The 17,506-nt window shown below is 38.5% G+C and overlaps 1 protein-coding gene across 2 annotated transcripts in view; it reads left to right on the top strand.

The window, feature by feature from the left end:
- mylka (myosin, light chain kinase a) overlaps positions 1–17,506 on the top strand; it is a 58,592-nt gene that overhangs the window by 25,570 nt on the left and 15,516 nt on the right. For both annotated transcript variants that reach the window (XM_057335741.1, XM_057335742.1), the window contains 13 exons: positions 257–422; positions 590–611; positions 1,241–1,743; positions 1,969–2,172; positions 2,726–2,860; positions 5,327–5,479; positions 7,195–7,332; positions 8,866–9,063; positions 9,176–9,422; positions 10,516–10,599; positions 10,910–11,685; positions 13,652–13,768; positions 16,183–16,245. In XM_057335741.1, the coding sequence (XP_057191724.1) occupies positions 257–422; positions 590–611; positions 1,241–1,743; positions 1,969–2,172; positions 2,726–2,860; positions 5,327–5,479; positions 7,195–7,332; positions 8,866–9,063; positions 9,176–9,422; positions 10,516–10,599; positions 10,910–11,685; positions 13,652–13,768; positions 16,183–16,245 (2,806 nt within the window). The remainder of the gene's footprint in view (positions 1–256; positions 423–589; positions 612–1,240; positions 1,744–1,968; positions 2,173–2,725; positions 2,861–5,326; positions 5,480–7,194; positions 7,333–8,865; positions 9,064–9,175; positions 9,423–10,515; positions 10,600–10,909; positions 11,686–13,651; positions 13,769–16,182; positions 16,246–17,506) is intronic.

Genomic DNA, 17,506 nt, shown 5'->3' with positions numbered 1-17,506 from the left:
GTTTTTTTTGTAGACCCTTTTTTACTTGTTTCTCTGTTGTACTGATGTAATGGGTTTCTGTAAAGCCGCTATGCAACAATACAAACCTGTGAAAAGCTCTATAGAAATGAATCTCGATTGTATTGAACTGAAAATTGAAAAGATCGTGAGAAAACAAGACAGGAAAATGAATAATGCATGACCCCTTTGGGTTTCCGTGCAGAAGAGGTTCAGCACAAACAGTGTGAATTCATGTTGTGTGTGTTTCCCGCGTCAGGGTGAAGAGAAGATCCAGATGTCAGATCACTATAACACGTTTGAGCGCTCGGGAATGCATTTCCTGGAGATCTGTCAAGTGTGCTCGGAGGATGCCGGCATCTACACCTGCCTGGTGGCCAACAGCGCTGGCAAAGCCTCTGCAACCACTGAACTTATCGTTCAAGGTAACAGAATCTCATTTCTGTCAGGATTATTACAACAGCAGTAGATTTACTGTAAGTGATCAACACGAAATGATCCGGTTTAGCCAAATAGCTTAGAGCTTTAAGTCATTCATTCTAAATTCACAGTGGTTTTCTCTGATATGTTTTCTTTTGTTGTTCTGTTGTAGGTACAGACACTGAGGCAGCCATGTAAGGAAATTATTTCTTGTTTTTGCTTTTTTGTGTTATTAAGTATGCAGTTTATGAGCGTCATTGAGAGACAAGAAATTTGAAAGTAACTAGTGAATAAACTGAGATGATGAATTGTCACAGCACTTAAAAACGCCCCTTTCTGTTATACATTTATAGAAGCTGATGCACTCATGCCAAAAGGTATAAATGATAAAAAAGTAGTTATAACTTCAAGGGGGCCCCACAAGGGGGCCCCAGCTGACTTCCAAGGGGGCCTCAAGATGAGCAATATTTTCAAATAAGACAAAATTAGTATTGAAATACATAAAACAACTTTTTATAAATACAACTAAAAAAACCAAGATATATTATATCTTTATATCTTATTATTTGGCCATTTGTATAGGTAATAAACCTTTTTCCAGTTAATATTAAGCTCTAAAATATTTTAATGGATAAAGATTTTGAGGTTTTGTGAGTGGGAGGGGGGCCTTTGAATATTGTTGAATACAGTGGGGGGCCCTGGAGTGAAAAGGGTTGAGAACCGCGTCACAGAGTTCTATTGTTTTGAAAGGATGTTTTTAAGATATCTGTGACAAAACGCACACTGACTGCACATTTGTTTTTTGTGTTCTGTCTTTCAACAGTGTGACCAAATGGTCTCATGATCTGTCTAAATCCTCTCTGGCCAAGCACAGTACCAACACCCTGGACGCTGAACAGAAACCTTCAAACACATTCATCCAGACAGTAACCACACATACACGCACAGCTTCATCCACTACTGCTGCGGCAAGCATTTTACCTGCGACCAGAACAGATAGCCCGAAAACAACATCATCTCCAGCTTTACAACCCCCCGAAAAAGCCATCGACGGGAGATCACTAATCGTTCAAAATATGTCAAATGTTGTCAGTATAAAGAGTGGGAATTCCGATAATAAAGAGTCACATGACATGAAGAGAGACTCAGAGGTCTTCAGCGCTCCAGGACAGACATCGAAACCAACCCGAGTACAGTCCAGCAGAGACACCCACACGACGGCCAGAGTGAGCAGGATGGATGTCTTTGAAACTCCGCCTAGTTTTGATTCACAGCCCCGGAGCCAAGAGGTCATGCAGGGTGAAAAGGTCACTTTCAATTGTCAAGGTCAGTCTTATTCAGAATGAGTTTTTTTTTGTTCTGACCCTGGATGCTGATTGGTCAATTTGAGTTTAATTTGAGTCTTTTAATCACAGTATGCACTGGACACCCTTTACACCTGAACTTAGATTTGTCTTATGGTTTGACCATGACAGCTAGCACCCAATGTGAAGAAGGTCACACAAACAGAAGATGTAAGTCACATACGTGTGTCTGTTTGTGGTCTCTCAGTGTCTGGGTCACCGTTACCCTCAGTGAGCTGGATGAAGGATGGAGTTCCTGTCAGCCAGAGAGCGGGCTTCCGTACATGGCAAGAGGGCAGTCTGCACTTTCTGTGTCTGGAGAGCGCTCACATTACAGACGCGGGACTGTATAGCTGCTCTGCCATCAACAAAAGAGGAAAGACTGCAGCCCACTGGAGTCTGACAATCAAGAGTGAGAGTTCAGCAATGAGTTCACATGAAGTTTAATAAATAAGAATGAATAAGAGAGCATGGCCACCAATAATATTTTTTAATTACTGTTTAATTTTATCACTAACTGTCTGTTGTTGTATTTGAATCTGAACTCGAAGCTTCAAAGTTAATCATAATCATAATAATAATAATAATAATTATTATTATTATTATAAAAGTAATAATAATAATAATTATTATTATTGTGATGATAGTAACAATAATAAAAAATAACTACAATAACACCAACAAATAACAATAACAATAATACTAATAATGCTATTTATTATTATTATTATTGTAGTTATTATTATTACATTGTTGTTACTATAATTGTAGTTGTTATTATTATATTGTTATTATAATTATTGTAGTTATTATTATGTTGTTATTGTTATTATTGTGGTTATTATTATAATTGTAGTTATTATTATTATTATTAGTCTGGCAGTGCCACCTATTGGTGAAACTGATTGTTGCTGGACATTTGTAATTAAATGTTCCCTGTATTTGTTGTACTGTATGTGTTACAGGTGTGAGGGTGGAGGGCAGGTGTCCGGTGTTCAGCTCTACTCTGACGGACTGTTCTGTAACCGAGGGACAGGATGTCTGTCTTCATTGCTCAGTAGAGGGAAGACCCCAGCCTGAGGTCTCCTGGCTCCTCAATGGTAAAACGACTCGCTGTTTGTTTGCTGTATGTCTGTTTAGTGTAACATACCTACTATCTTCAGTAATTGTTCAGACATGCTCAGTTTTGCCAGTCACAACTTTTGGGACTGTCCACTGACCACCTGATGCATATTACAAATTGATAAATGCTGACTTATTCGAATATCTGCATCCTGACTGGCACAAAGACAGGCTAAAAAGTAGACCAGCATTCTGATGGTAAAAAATAAGACATTTACGAACATTCTTGTGTGTAATTTTTATATTGAGAGAAATGCAATATATTATTCTGTACATAACTATGTCTTTTATTAGAAAAAGACATCATAGCTATGTCTTTCCAGTACTGTTTCCAAAAATACTTTCCCCAGAAAGTCACATTCTTCTAAATGTAATTTTGAATGTTCTTGACCTACTGTTCTTGATCTCATATCATGGCAATATAAAATGCTAAACATCTGTCTCTATTAGCTTAACGGAGACAAGTCGGTTAAAAGGGGTCAACGAACACGCGTGTGCATGCGTACGTACTTCCATGTGTACTCTGTCCAGTTAAAATGGGCTGTTTATTTTTTGCCGTGATTACTGTCCATGTTGAACTGAGACTGCAGCCACATAGCTGAGTTGCTTGCATTTGACTTTTTACTGCTATTTTGTTAAACTGCAATTTTATTGACAGTTTTGATTTTGGGTCCTTGTCAAGAGCTTCAACAATATTTCCAAACCATTATGAATTAAAGAAAACAACATTTCAAAATATGCTTTTCACATTACCCATCATCAAAAACAAAGAAACACAAAAGAAATCTACAGTATATGTTTAAAAATATATTCGATATTTCCTTAAATGTTTATCAATGGATATTTCATACACATCACTGACTAGTATGTGGACGTTTTCTGAGGAAAATGTGTGTGTTGCACACATGGTGTTAGTGTATGGTTGCTAAGCACTTTGCCACATAGTTAGGCTACTGTATGATGGTGGTTGCCAGGTCATTGCTAGGCAGTTGCTAAGGTGTTCTGGGTGATTGTTATGGTGACCTGGGTGGTAGAGCCCATTCTCAAGTCTCTGTGATAATTCTGTAGATAAAACTGTAAGCTGTGTTTACCTGTCTTCATAGAACAATCAGACTCTATGGTAATGGCTTCTCTAAAGACAAGCTCAGAATCCCTGACATTTCTCTTGAGTTCAACAACTGTGGTTTGCCCTTGAGAATCAGTGAGCCACTGCAGGGGCCGTTGAGCAAATATGAGACCTTACAACCATATAAAGGCAAAGCATGCATCATTCAGCCTGAAATATTACACACAGATGGACTTGGCGAGTGTTTGCACTGGAAATCAGACATCTGAGAGAGAGAGAGAGAGAGCTCTGCATCTGTGTGGACAGATTTTACAATCGCTGGAAAGAGAAAAAAATGAGGAATATCAGAAAGGAGAAAGCAGAAGCTCTTTCTTCATGATTTGAAGAGAAATACCCTTTACATTGTGGTGGTAATTTAAAAATTAAAAGTTCAGTGTGTCATTTTTTGGAGTATCTATTGACAGAAATGCAATGTAATACACATGTCTTTAGAGGTATATAAAGACTTTACATAATGATGCCTTACATTTTTATTACCTTAGAATGAATGAGCTATTTCTCATTTCTAAATTTCATACATTGTTAAAAAAACGTAATTTTACAGATTTTTCCTGTTATGTTTAACAGATTTTTTTCTATGTAAAAAAACTTTATTTTTTTAAAAGATTTTTTATGTATTTTTGAAAGGAAAATAAATGTAAAATTACAGAGAAAGACCGCAAATTTACAAGAAAAACGTGGAAAACTATTGATTATACTGTATATCCTTATATCCTGTAATTTTACAGGAAAACAACGGTTATTTTGCGGTATATTTATGTCGCTCTGCTTGACAGAAAATTTCCGGGTTTTTTACGGATTTTTTTTACAGTTTACGCTGCACGTGTTTAACATGCTTAACAAATGCAAATTTTGCCATTCTGATCAAATGATGGGTCTAGAAAAAGAGAGTCATCACACTTAAATTGGTTTTAAGAATGCTCTGATACATAAATGTAATGTGCGTATTTCAAGAATACGAAGAATAAGTAAACTTTCACCCTGTACACAGTGTAAAGTACATGCATAAACTTCAGAAATATTTGTACTAATAGTATGGTATATGACGGATGAACACAAGGTGTTGGTTATGCAAGTTCCGTGAGAAGGTTTGCCACCAGAGGGCACTATCTCTAGAGCTCCTGAAAAAGACTTTTTATTTGACCGGTCTTGTGTCCTATTCTCAAAATTGTCACTCTTGCTTCAACTTTGTGAACTGCATGTCTTATCACTGTGTGATGTGGTGTGGTTGTGGAAAGTTACAGAAGAAGATTCTGCTTAAATTGTTCATTTGTCTCTTTGTTTGCTCATTTGCAATGGTTTCTCTCTCTGTTTTCAGATAAGCCCGTGACACATTTACACACTGTGTATGAGAATGGTGAGTGTGAGCTGAGAGTTCAGGCCGCTGTGATGGAGGACGCTGGTGTGTATTCATGTGTGGCAGTGAATGATCATGGTAGAGCTGCGTGTTCTGCCCGTGTGCTGGTTAAAGGTAAGACGCAAGCATCTTTCTGCCTTTACTCTATACCATAACATTCAGAAAGGCATTTAAAAGCATTTGGCATTTGGACACCTAAACTGCTCTTTTTTAATGCTATTGTGTTAGATGATAATATACAGCCGCTGACATAATTAAGAGACATTTTTCATGTAATCAGCATTTCTAGATGTATTGTGGCCATTCCAGTCCAGTGTCTGTTGAATTTCAACAAAATGAAACCTCAGGATTGACAAAGTCACCCAACAGCAATGTGAAAGACAAGACACATGAAAACTGTTATAAAAATTAAGGTTATCACATAAAAAAATAATGTTTGAAGTTTTCCTAAAGACATATATTACTGTTGTATTGGTTAAAGGTGAATATGAACGTGTCTGAAAACATACGGAGCATGTTTTCGGTTCTTTTCACCTGTTTCTCCAGTTTTCATTTTCTGCAAATAAATGAAACAATCTTTTTTTATTTGACATTTAGGAGAAATATTGTATAGTTCACAGAATGAAACAAACATGATCATCTGACCTAAACACATACCTACTGTATGAAGTGCAGTTTAGGTGTTTGTATTTATTTGGTTAACATTCAGCAACTATTGTGTCTTATATACAATACACACTAACAGAGCCAAACCTAGAGTAAGCAAAATCCTTGCCAACGAAATAAAAGCAGTTCTGAATTTTCCACACAGTAAGCGAACTGTCTCATCTCTTTGTGATATTCTATGGTAGGCTATTTGATGTATTTTCCACACTGAAACAAGCAGGCAAGAGGAATGTGGTAACTTTCATTTGAAATATTTTCCTATCGGTCTGTCAAACGTACCAAATACATTTCGAGACTCTTAAATGAATGTTCTGTGTGCCAAATTCTGAGAGCACTCGAGTCAAAAAACACTCTCGGAGTACATTTCCCTGCAGACTGCAGGATGAGTTTGTTCTGTGTTTCTGTGATAAGTGAACATCGTGCACCGAGTGTTTTTACAAAGAGTTATTTTAGGGTCCTCGGGATTAGAGAAACATCTGCTCGCTGTGAGTTTGTCTAAAGGCAGAGGTTCCGTGTTCAAGTGGGTTAAAAATGTAAAATACCAGTCTTTTCCCACACACGCACACACTGCTGTGGCTGGGTCTGATCTGTGTCTCAGTGGAAAGCATGATGGAAAGAAAAAGGCCCGACTGTCCATCAGAAATCACATTTTACAGCATTTTTAAAACGTTTTATTCAAATGAAGCGTAGTATTTAATACTCCAATCATGAAGATTCTGCTTTAGCTACTGCACTTTACACCACACCACCTGTGCTTAAACAACTATTTCTTTCTTTCCTTTTTAAAGTCTGAAGAACCTTTTTCTACAAAGAACATTTTGTGTAACAGATACTGTTTTAAAGATTGAAAAGACTAGTTGAAGTTAGAGGGCTGTGTTGTGTCTCTTCAAAATGAAACGGATTTATTTCAAGTTCAAAATAATTGACACTTGCCTTTCAACTGAAGTTTTTCCAAGTGGTTCGAAAAATCATGGAGAAGACTGAATCATTTTAAGCAGCGCTTGGTTTTAGAGGAGGCCACGATTGACAAAGTGTGCAATGTTAAATTTAGAGAGCAATAGTTAATGTGAACTTATGTAAATAAGTGTTGTGCTTGTATCTAGAGTTACAGATGTATTTGAGGTACGTTTAGATGCATTCGTGTCATCTGTGTTGTCATCCAGCTAAACCAGGTGTGAAGAGGTCTTGTGCCCCTCCTGCGGTTAATGTGAGAAGACCCTCGGCTCCAGTGTTCCTCAAGGGTCTGCAGGATCTCAGAGTCATGGACGGCAGTCAGGTCACCATGACTGTGGAGGTGACAGGTACGACACGACGGCTTATTAAGAATAAAGTATTTGAATACAGTTTTCAATGTGAAACGTTTTGATTTAGATATTTTTTATGATATGCATGAAGTAATCGTGAAAATTCTGTCATCATTTACTCATCCTCGAGTTGTTGCAAATTTGTATAAATGTCTTTGTTCGGATGAACACAGAGAAAGATATTTGGAAGAATGCTTTTAACCAAACAGTTCTTGGCCACCATTGATGACCATAGTGGGAAAAATGTTGTTGAACTCAAAATAACATTTTGAAGAACGTTGGAAAGCAAACCGTTCTGGGCCCCGTTGACTTCCATTGTCATTTTTCCAATGGTAGTCAATGGTGGCCAAGAGCTGTTTGGGTACAAGCCTTCTTCCAAAGATCTTTCTTAATCCAAACAAATAAGTGAGGGTGAGTAAATGATGACAGACGTTTTATTTTTGGGTGTACTGTCCCTTGAAGAGTAATGTGCCCCTTGAAGAGATTTTCAGGGGCGATTTGTACCATTTTGAGGACATTGATCAAAACATGACCCCATAGGTTGTTTGTGCTAGAAGGATCTTCTAATACAAGTTTGTAGTCTGTTCCGTTACATTTTGAAGGTCTGTAAAATTTGAATTGTCCAAAAAGTGTTTTATTTAAATATTATGAAACTTCATCAAATTGATGAACTTATTCTGTGTTTTGAGTGGGTTTGTTGAGTTTGGCTGTAATGAATGGAATTTCCTTTGTACTCCCCTAAGAGGCATCATTTGTGTGTCATCTAGTATTGTGTGTGTGTGTGTGATCTGTGCAGAAGATTTGATGATTATATAATTGTGAGTACTTCCTGTGTAAAGGAATCCTGAGGGGTCTCCTGATGTCTTTTGCATTTGCATGAACATATCACTTTAGGAACCAACCCGGTCTCATGAATTGCGTATAAATAACACGCTGTTGCATTATCGTGTAATACGCCAAAGTTAGATTTTGCGTGCATATGATACGCCAATGTTTGCGTGCACCTCGCTGGAGAGCAGCCATTTTGAAACGTACATGAAGACGAAACACTGAAATAATTAAAATAATACTGTTAGGTTTAGGGTTTGGGTTAGGGTAGAGGTTATAATATGCACGCACGCTAACATTAGGTTTAGGGTTTGGGTTAGGGGACAGGTTAATAAGACAAATTGCCGGTTAATATGCACGTGCGCTAAATTGGCGTATCATATGCACGCAAAAATAGGCGTATCATATGCACGCAAAATCTAACTTTGGCGTACGTATTTCACGATAATGCAACGCGCGTGTTATTTATACGCAATTCATGAGACTGGGCTCTTAGGAACATATGTAGTTGCTGAAATCACATGAACAAATACAATTACAACTTTATTAAGATTGTTTTGACTCAACCAATGCCTTAACTTTAAACATTTTGGCTTGAGTGTTTTGGTTAGCTGATATATTACTCTTGTCCCACTGACTTCCATTCATCGTCTCTAACTTTTATTTGCACATAATAACATGCAAGCGTGATGTGTGGTGTAGGAAATCCTCCCCCTGAGGTGTTGTGGCTGCATAATGGAAAAGAGATCCAGGAGTCCGAGGACTTCCATTTCGAGAAGAAGGGCTGTCAATACACTCTCTTCATACAGGAAGTTTTTCCTGAGGACACCGGCACATACACCTGCGAGGTGTGGAATGAAGCTGGATACGCTCGGACTGAAGCTTCACTCACTGTTCAAGGTGTGATCGCAATCCTAATCCTATACGCCAAAATATAAAGTAGCGGCTTCTGCAAAGAGATAATGCTGAAGCTCAGTCGGCCTTGGCTGATCTATGAATTTGGTCTCCACAGAGCCTCAGGATGGAGTTCAGCCCTGGTTTATCACTAAACCTCAGTCCTCTACAACCTGCCTGGGTCAGCACGCTTTGCTGTCCTGCGCCATCGCTGGTGACCCCTTCCCATCATTCCTCTGGATGAAGAACGGTCAGGTGATATCTGGAGGGGGAGACTTTGAGATCTTACAGAAGGAAGACGTTGTGTCTCTGCTCGTCAGGAAAGTACAGACACATCATGCTGGAAACTACGAGATTCATCTTAAGTACGGATTTGCACACCTAAACCTTGTTTGTAACCTTTTTAAGCATTCTGCATCTTGTGGGAAAGGATGATTGTGACCATGGACCAGTCATAATGGTCAATTTTTCAAGATTGAGATGTATGCATCGTCTGAAAGCTGAATGAATAAGCTTTCCATTGATGTTTGGTTTATTCGGATAGGACAATATTCGGCCGAAATACAACTATTAAAACTATGGAATCTGAGGGTGCACAAAAAAATAATAATTTTGAGAAAATAGCCATTAAAGTTGTCGATCAGAGGCACTGTAGCAGGCCGAAAAGCAGAAATTCTAAGCTTTACATAGATACCAAACTTGAGTGGGTAATTCCCAAAGAGCGGGCAGCAGTTTGTAGGTGTGCTTCCTGCCATTTTTGTTGGTGATTTTGCTGCATCCACTCACAAAAATAAAATTGTTATATTTTATGGTAGGAAAGTTGCAAAATATCTTTACTTAATGTCCTAATGATTTTTGGCATAAAAGAAAAATCGATCATTTTGACCCATGCAATGTATTATTGGCTATTGCTACAAATATACCCGTGCAACTTACAGTATGACTGGTTTTGTGGTCCAGGGTCACAAATGTTTTGTCATAGATATAAATAACTAGGCATTCAAGCGCTCCAGGCACGTAGACGTGTCCTCCATCTTGGAACAGTCCACTGACGTCACTCACAGTTGACTAGAATGCCCCAACACTGCTCAGCCATGGCTGTGAAAACCACAGGGATTTAAATTCCCGAAAAATTTGGATAACCTTTTGTTGTTGTCATGTGTTAGTCTTGCAGATATAATGTTTGAGTTTACACAACAATAAATATGTTTTCATAATCATACACAGTCAGCTTGATTTTGAGTGTTAATGGACCGGCACGCACCTTTCCAATATGGCGGACGACCTACGTATAGCGGCCCATAGAAACAGATGCTCACGCGGCATCTCGTTATTTATATCTATGTGTTTTGTAATGCTAACTCTGTCTGAATTTAACTTCCAGATTCCAGGAAAGATGAGTGTTTGAAAGTATTTCAATGAGTCAAAGTGTTGTAATTAAGTTTTTGTTGTTCTCAGAAATAAAGTAGGAGAGTGCAAATCAGTGGCCACCCTGCACATCATTGAGAGCTCTGTGCCATCTGGTGACGATTCTCATAAACGGTACATTCCCCTTCTATTCTTGCTTCCCTCTGCCCCAAAGCTATATTTACACCCGCTGCCCCTTTAACCCCTGCACTTAATGGACATAATCTCCCTATATAACCAAACACTCTGTTTATGCTTCCTCGCTCATCTGTGCTGTTGTCTAAAGAGAAGCTCATTTCCCTATAAGGTCTCTGAAGTCATCTGTGATGTAACTCTGTCGTCTTGAACTAACTCTCCCCCCCAATTATGCTGCTCTCCAGTGTGGGCTGAGCTTGCTGGAGCATTAAACTTTTCTGCAATTTTTTCTCCACTTGTCCTGCGGCAGCCAAGAGGTGGAGAGGACTGCTCCGGGCAAGGGAGGACAGAGCGACAGACCTGCCTCACTGTGCTCCGAGCCACTCTGGGACCGTGACGTTCCGGATTGGGAGGAGAACGAGGCCACCCACGGGCGTCTCAAAAGGCGCGTGGAAACCAAAGAGCATCGGGAAGACCAGATCCGACAGCAGGAGGCTGAGCAGATCGACTTCCGAACCGTTCTGGGCCGCAAGGTCGCCACGAAGAGCGTCTCTGAGGAAGACCTGAAGGAGATCACTGCTGAGCAGATGGACTTCAGAGGGAGCCTCCAACGGCAGATCAAGCCCAAGACCCAGTCGGAAGAAGAGCGGAAGGTCAACTCTCCCCAGCAGGTGGACTTCAGGGCCGTGCTGGGAAAGAAAGGAACCCCGGGAACCCCGAAACCTGCTCCTGGATCGTTAACAAACACTCAACCCAACAAAAACGAAGTTGTAGACTTTAGGTCAGTGTTAGGAAACAAGAAAAAGCAACAGAGCCAGGAGAGGAACGGAGAAAGGCCACCGTTAAAAGACGGCACGGGAAAGGAAAACGATGTTAACTGTGTGGATGGAGGGGTGAAGGAGAAAGCAAGGGCAGGTGGAAGGAAAGAACCAGTTTTTACACAGAAACTGAGTGATGTGACAGTGCTGGATGGGGAACGTTTGCATCTACAGTGCCAACTTTCTTCTGAATCGCCTGCCAAGGTCACATGGACCCTTGACGGGAAACTCATCAAACCATCGAAATTCATTGTTATTACCAATGAAGGTAAGTGCTGCATTTTAGTTTCTCACTTTTACTTCAGAAAGAATTTATAAAAAAAATGTTAAAGCTGCTTTGCTATCATTCATGTCTTTTTCCTGTGCATATGCATGTATATGTAGAAGATCTTATGTTGTCATGCCTAAGTTCTTGATGTAGGAAGTCTCTCATGAGTGTGCCTTTATAAACATTTTTTAATCTCATTTCTATTCTTTTAGTAGTCACTATAGCTCATTTCAATTTAAAAAAATTGACCCTTATGACTGGTTTTGTGGTCCAGGGTCACATTTATAATGCCAGGCATTCCTGATGTAATAGGGCCATAAAAATGATGATATTTATTCCTGAAAAAAACACAAACGTGGGGGAAGAGATATGAGTTTGCTGGTTTCCCCTGTAAAATGTAATCTGTGTTTTGTCCCTGTATCTCAATCTTTCATTATATGATTATGTAAATAAGACATTAAGAGCTCTATCGACAGCATGTTATTGTACTCTTGCCCAAGTGTCAACACATTTTTAGGTGCCCAAACACCAAATGTATCTTCTTTGGCACAAGTGCTATCCAGTGTAGGAAATTTTGGGCATCTACCGGTGAGGTGGTGAATTGCAACCAATGGCTCACTCCATCCCTCCCCCTCCCTTTCGAAGCACTATGGTGGCTGACACAAGACTAAGATGTCGTCATGCCTTCGCTTCTTTGCCGAAGGAGATCACGTTTTTACGAACCGCGCTCAGTAGAGTAGTTTGTCCATTTAGGGCTACTGTAGAAACAACATGGTGAATTCCATGTAAGAGAAATATGCATGTGCATGTAGCTAGAAATAGCTCTAAGGTAATAAAAACATAACGCTTCAGGATGTAAGGTCTTTATACACCTATGAACACATAGTTATGTATATAATATTGCATTTCTGTCAATATTTCCTCCAAAAATTACACACTGGACCTTAAGAGCTGGACAAAGGAACAAAAATGGCATCAGCAGCTAATAACATTTTAGAATGAAATATTTATAGCTGATCATTATGAAATTTGTGTAGTGTCCAGATGAGTAGCAAACGTTGTCCCAGGGGTCATACTATAATCACATTCTCTCTAATAACTCTGAAACTGGTCATATGAACATTTTCACTTCTTTGACCATTTTTGAACTAGGCTTTTTGTTTAAAGTCCCTGTGAACCGGAAGTTGCCATTGATTTACTTCTGTATTTTGACGCGTTTCAGAGTGATCTGGATATTCTAATGAGAAAAAAACAGTGGGCGTGGCTTTCGTCTTTCTCTGCGATTTGATTGGATGTTTAAAAACAGCCGTTGCATTTTGAAGTGAAACTGGCAGCAGACTGACAGTTGAAGGGGAGGAGTTAACGGATGCTCCGCCCAAGCCATCTAACATATGTAATATAAGATGGATAGTCATTACAGGAAGGAAGTGCATTTTCAGATTTTAACTGAAGATTATGAGGGCACACGAATTTTAAAAAGAGAATGACCCACATTGATAAACTATTTACAATAAATGCTGCAATATTTCATGAAAAAATATGCATTGTAATTTTTAATTTCACTGGGACTTTAAATCATATAAAATGTCATTACCATGATAAAGAGAATAATAAAAAAAGTTACAAATACGGTAGAAATATATATGGAATGTTGATTAGTTTAATACAATTTGGCCTGTGAGCGCAATACCTGAACTTCACAAAACTTGACACACATGAACAACAGGACATTCTTTAGACAAATGCCAAATTTCATGAATATGCGATGCTAGGGGTTGATATAACAAATGAGAAATATCTAAACTTTTGCTAACAGCCATTGAACAGCAACAACAGGGTCTGTGACATTTGCCATTTTCATTTTTCTGTCTCATTTTTTTCTTTTTTCTTTACAGGTCAAGTCATTTTTTTCTGTAGAAATCAATTTAGCCAAACAACCCTTAACCCTGTGTGTTTTTGTGAATAGGTGGTCAGTGCTCTCTGTGCATTGATAAAGCGCTTCTTGAGGATGATGGACAGTATGTTTGCAGAGCAGAGACAAGCGAGGGCAGGGAAGAGTGTTCCTGTATGGTCCTAGTGGATGGTGGGTAAACCTCACGTTCCAATACTTTAGTACATCTGCAACTGTCCAAAACTAGAAGACTTTCTGGTAACACTTTACTTAAAGCATATATGTATAGTGCATTATAAAAGTCGTTTTAATGTATTAATTATGCCGTATAATGCACGGTAATGTCTAACTACATAATACAATATAACACTAATCAATTCCTTGTTACACTTTGCATTTTGAATTTGGTTATAATTCTTTACAAGAACATTTAATGTATTACAACACACATTATGAACAATTATAATGTATGATAAATATAATGCATCACACCCTTTAATAACCCTTTATAATGCATTAAACGTAAAGGCTTTAATTGAAGTGTTATTTTCTCAAACTATTAAAGGGATCATTGATTTACCCTCTTGTCACTCAAAACCTGTATATGACTCTTCTGTGGAACACAAAAGAAGATATGTTTAGAAACGTCTCAGTGCTTTGTGTCCATATAGTGGAAGTCTGGGGGGCAACTGTATCAACGTTCTTCAAAATATCTTCTTTTGTGTTCTGCAGAAGAAAGACACACAGGTTTGGAATGATATGGGTGTGTGTAAATGATGAAAGAATTTTTATTTTGGGGTTAACTGTCCCTTTTTAGCACCAGTCTGATGGGCTGAGTTGTCTGACTATGCAAGACAAGGTTAACAGTATGAGTCAGACACCATGTTTCGTATCATCAAATTCTATTGTCAGTATTCTACTTCAAATGTTGTATTTTTTAAAAGTATTTTTAAAGTATATTCATATATTAAAGTTAATGCCTGGTTTTTCACCAAGATTCATATTCATAAGAACATTGGTTAATTTGGGAATATTACGGTTTTTAGCTGCCTGTTTTGGGCAGGGCAATGTATCTGACTCTCTCCCCAGAGTCTCTCCCTGAGTTCTGAAACTTCTGGTAATTACTGACCAGCTCAGGCTGCGGTAGTCACTAACACTGCCCCTGTGTCCGAATTATGCCTACTTCCATACTATATAGTATGTGAAATGAGTAGTGTGTTTGAATCCTCGGTAATCAAAAAACAGGATGCCTTGGATTAACACTTACAGTATGGCTGACTTATAGACGGTTTCCTCTTAACAACATAAACAAACGTTACTGTGCATGCGCACTTTTGTGACCCCCCCAACTGAACTTCCGGTACACATTCACAAACAATAGAGTGCCTGTAGATTATTTCTGATAACAATCAAAAGAAAACGAGAAGACCGTTACTTGGCTAAACTTGTCTCTCCAATATTTTGTATTTAGACTGCGATACCAAGCTCAACCGCTAGATGTCAGTGTTCCATACGCTTTCTTTAAATGCGACCAAACTGCAGGACCCATTCAACAAACTTTTATTTAATAAAATGAACATACAGCAAAATTCAACATATCGTTTATTTAATACAATTATTACAAAGTAAAATAATAATAGAAATTAAAATGAACATAAATTAAATAAAATATAAATAGTTATATTATTAGACACTATAGCCAAACACAAACCGGAAGTTAACGGGGGTCAGGCACGCGCGCGTCCTATGAAACGGTCTATAGAGGCCTCGGGAGCTCCGTCAAATTTCAAATGGTAAAAAGTAACAAAACTGAAACAAGTGCCTCTTTTGAACGAACGTGATATAGGTATCAAGAAATGTAGCACTCCTACTTTTTGACTTTGCAGAAGGAAGTGGACCATGTGTTTGCTCATTCACTTATTATGTCTTGGATGAAGAGAAAAAATGTCTTTCAGCTGAAAGTTTGTCCACATTCCTAACATCCTTTTCAGCAAAAAGTTAAAAACTTCAAGGAGTTCACTTTTTAAAATAAGCCCCCGTTGACGTTCCATAGTAGGATTAAAAATGACTATGGAAAGTCAATGGGGGTTTATTTTGAAGTGAACTACTCCTTTAAAGGATCAGTTCACCCAAAGATGATTTATTAGATTATTATGTTCCAAGTCTGTATGAATGGCTTTGTTCTGATGAACACAGAGAAAAATATTTGGAAGAATGTTTGTGACCAAACATTTCTTGGCCACCATTGACCATAGTAGGAAACATTTCTTTGTCATTTTCGTTGTTTTGTTGAACACAAAATAAGATATTTTGAAGAATGTAGAAATGTAGGAAAGCAAACAATTTTGACTACCATTGTCATTTTTTTCTACTATGGCACCTTTTCCTTTTGGGTTTTTACAGAGCAACAGGTGACTTTGATATGTTTGGCTCCTCATAGCAATAGGTTCTCAAATGATTAAGCAGCTCAGACAGCTTGAGAACTTTTTAGCTGACATTGAAGTTAAGGGAGGCAGAAAATGGTGTATTCATTGGAATCACATGACTTCTGTCTAATTTTTGCTCTCTGTATTTGTCTCTCCATCCGCCTGTGTGTCCGTGTTCAGATCCCAGTGTCTCCACATCAGCTGATAAGCGAAGCAGGAAGCCCTCTACCCCGACCACAGAGAGTGAGTTTCCAAAATATGTACTTCCTTTTTTTATAGCCCAATATGGAGTGGCGTGGGAGATGTGAACCTTTCCCACTGCAGTGCACACACACACATGGTTACAGACACACTGTGACACACACACTTTTAGGCTGCAAATAACTTTTGTAAACAATTTCACTACAGCTAAAGAATGATAGAGAAAGAAAGAAAGAAAGAAAGAAAGAAAGAAAGAAAGAAAGAAAGAAAGAAAGAAAGAAAGAACGAAGGAAGGAACGACAGACAGACAGACAGAAAGAAAGAAAGAAAGAAAGAAAGAAAGAAAGAAAGAAAGAAAGAAAGAAAGAAAGAAAGAAAGAAAGAAAGAAAGAAAGAGAACGACAGACAGACAGACAGAAAAGAAAGATAGATAGATAGATAGATAGAAAGAAAGAAAGAAAGAAAGAAAGACAGACAGACAGAAAGAGACAGACAGACAGACAGACATATAGACAGAAAGAGACAGACAGACAGACCGAACGAACGAACGAACGAACGAAGGAAGGAAGGAAGGAAGGAAGGAAGAAAGAAAGAAAGAAAGAAAGAAAGAAAGAAAGAAAGAAAGAAAGAAAGAAAGAAAGAAAGAAAGAAAGAAAGAAAGAGAGAGAGAGAGAGAGGCAGACAGAAAGAGACAGACAGACAGACAGAAAACAAAGAAAGAAAGAAAGAGACAGACAGACAGAAAAGAAAGAAAGAGCGAAAGAGACAAAGAGAGAGAGACAGACCGACCGACCGACTGAACGAACGAACGAAAGAGAGAAAGACAGACAGACAGACAGACAGAAAGACAGAAAGAGACACAGACAGACAGACAGAAAAGAAAGAAAGAAAGAAAGAAAGAAAGAAAGAAAGAAAGAAAGAAAGAAAGAAAGAAAGAAAGAAAGAAAGAAAGAAAGACAGAGAGACAGACAGACAGACCGAACGAACGAACGAAAGAAAGAGAGAGAGAGAGAGAGAGAGAGAGAGAGAGAGACAGACAGAAAAGATAGAAAGAAAGACAGAAAGAGACAGACAGAAAGAGACAGACAGACAGAAAAGAAAGAAAGAAAGAGCGAAAGAGAGAGAGAGAGAGAGACAGACCGACCGACCAAACGAAAACACGAACGAACAAAAGAAAGAAAGAAAGAAAGAAAGAATGAAAGAAAGACAGACAGACAGACAGACAGACCGAACGAACGAACGAACGAACGAACGAAAGAAAGAAAGAAAGAAAGAAAGAAAGAAAGAAAGAAAGAAAGAAAGA

The sequence above is a fragment of the Triplophysa rosa genome, linkage group LG6 (assembly GCF_024868665.1).
Source record: "Triplophysa rosa linkage group LG6, Trosa_1v2, whole genome shotgun sequence".
Taxonomy (NCBI): domain Eukaryota; kingdom Metazoa; phylum Chordata; class Actinopteri; order Cypriniformes; family Nemacheilidae; genus Triplophysa; species Triplophysa rosa.
Note: the sequence above shows the minus strand (reverse complement) of the source record. Positions and strands in the feature narration are given on the sequence as shown.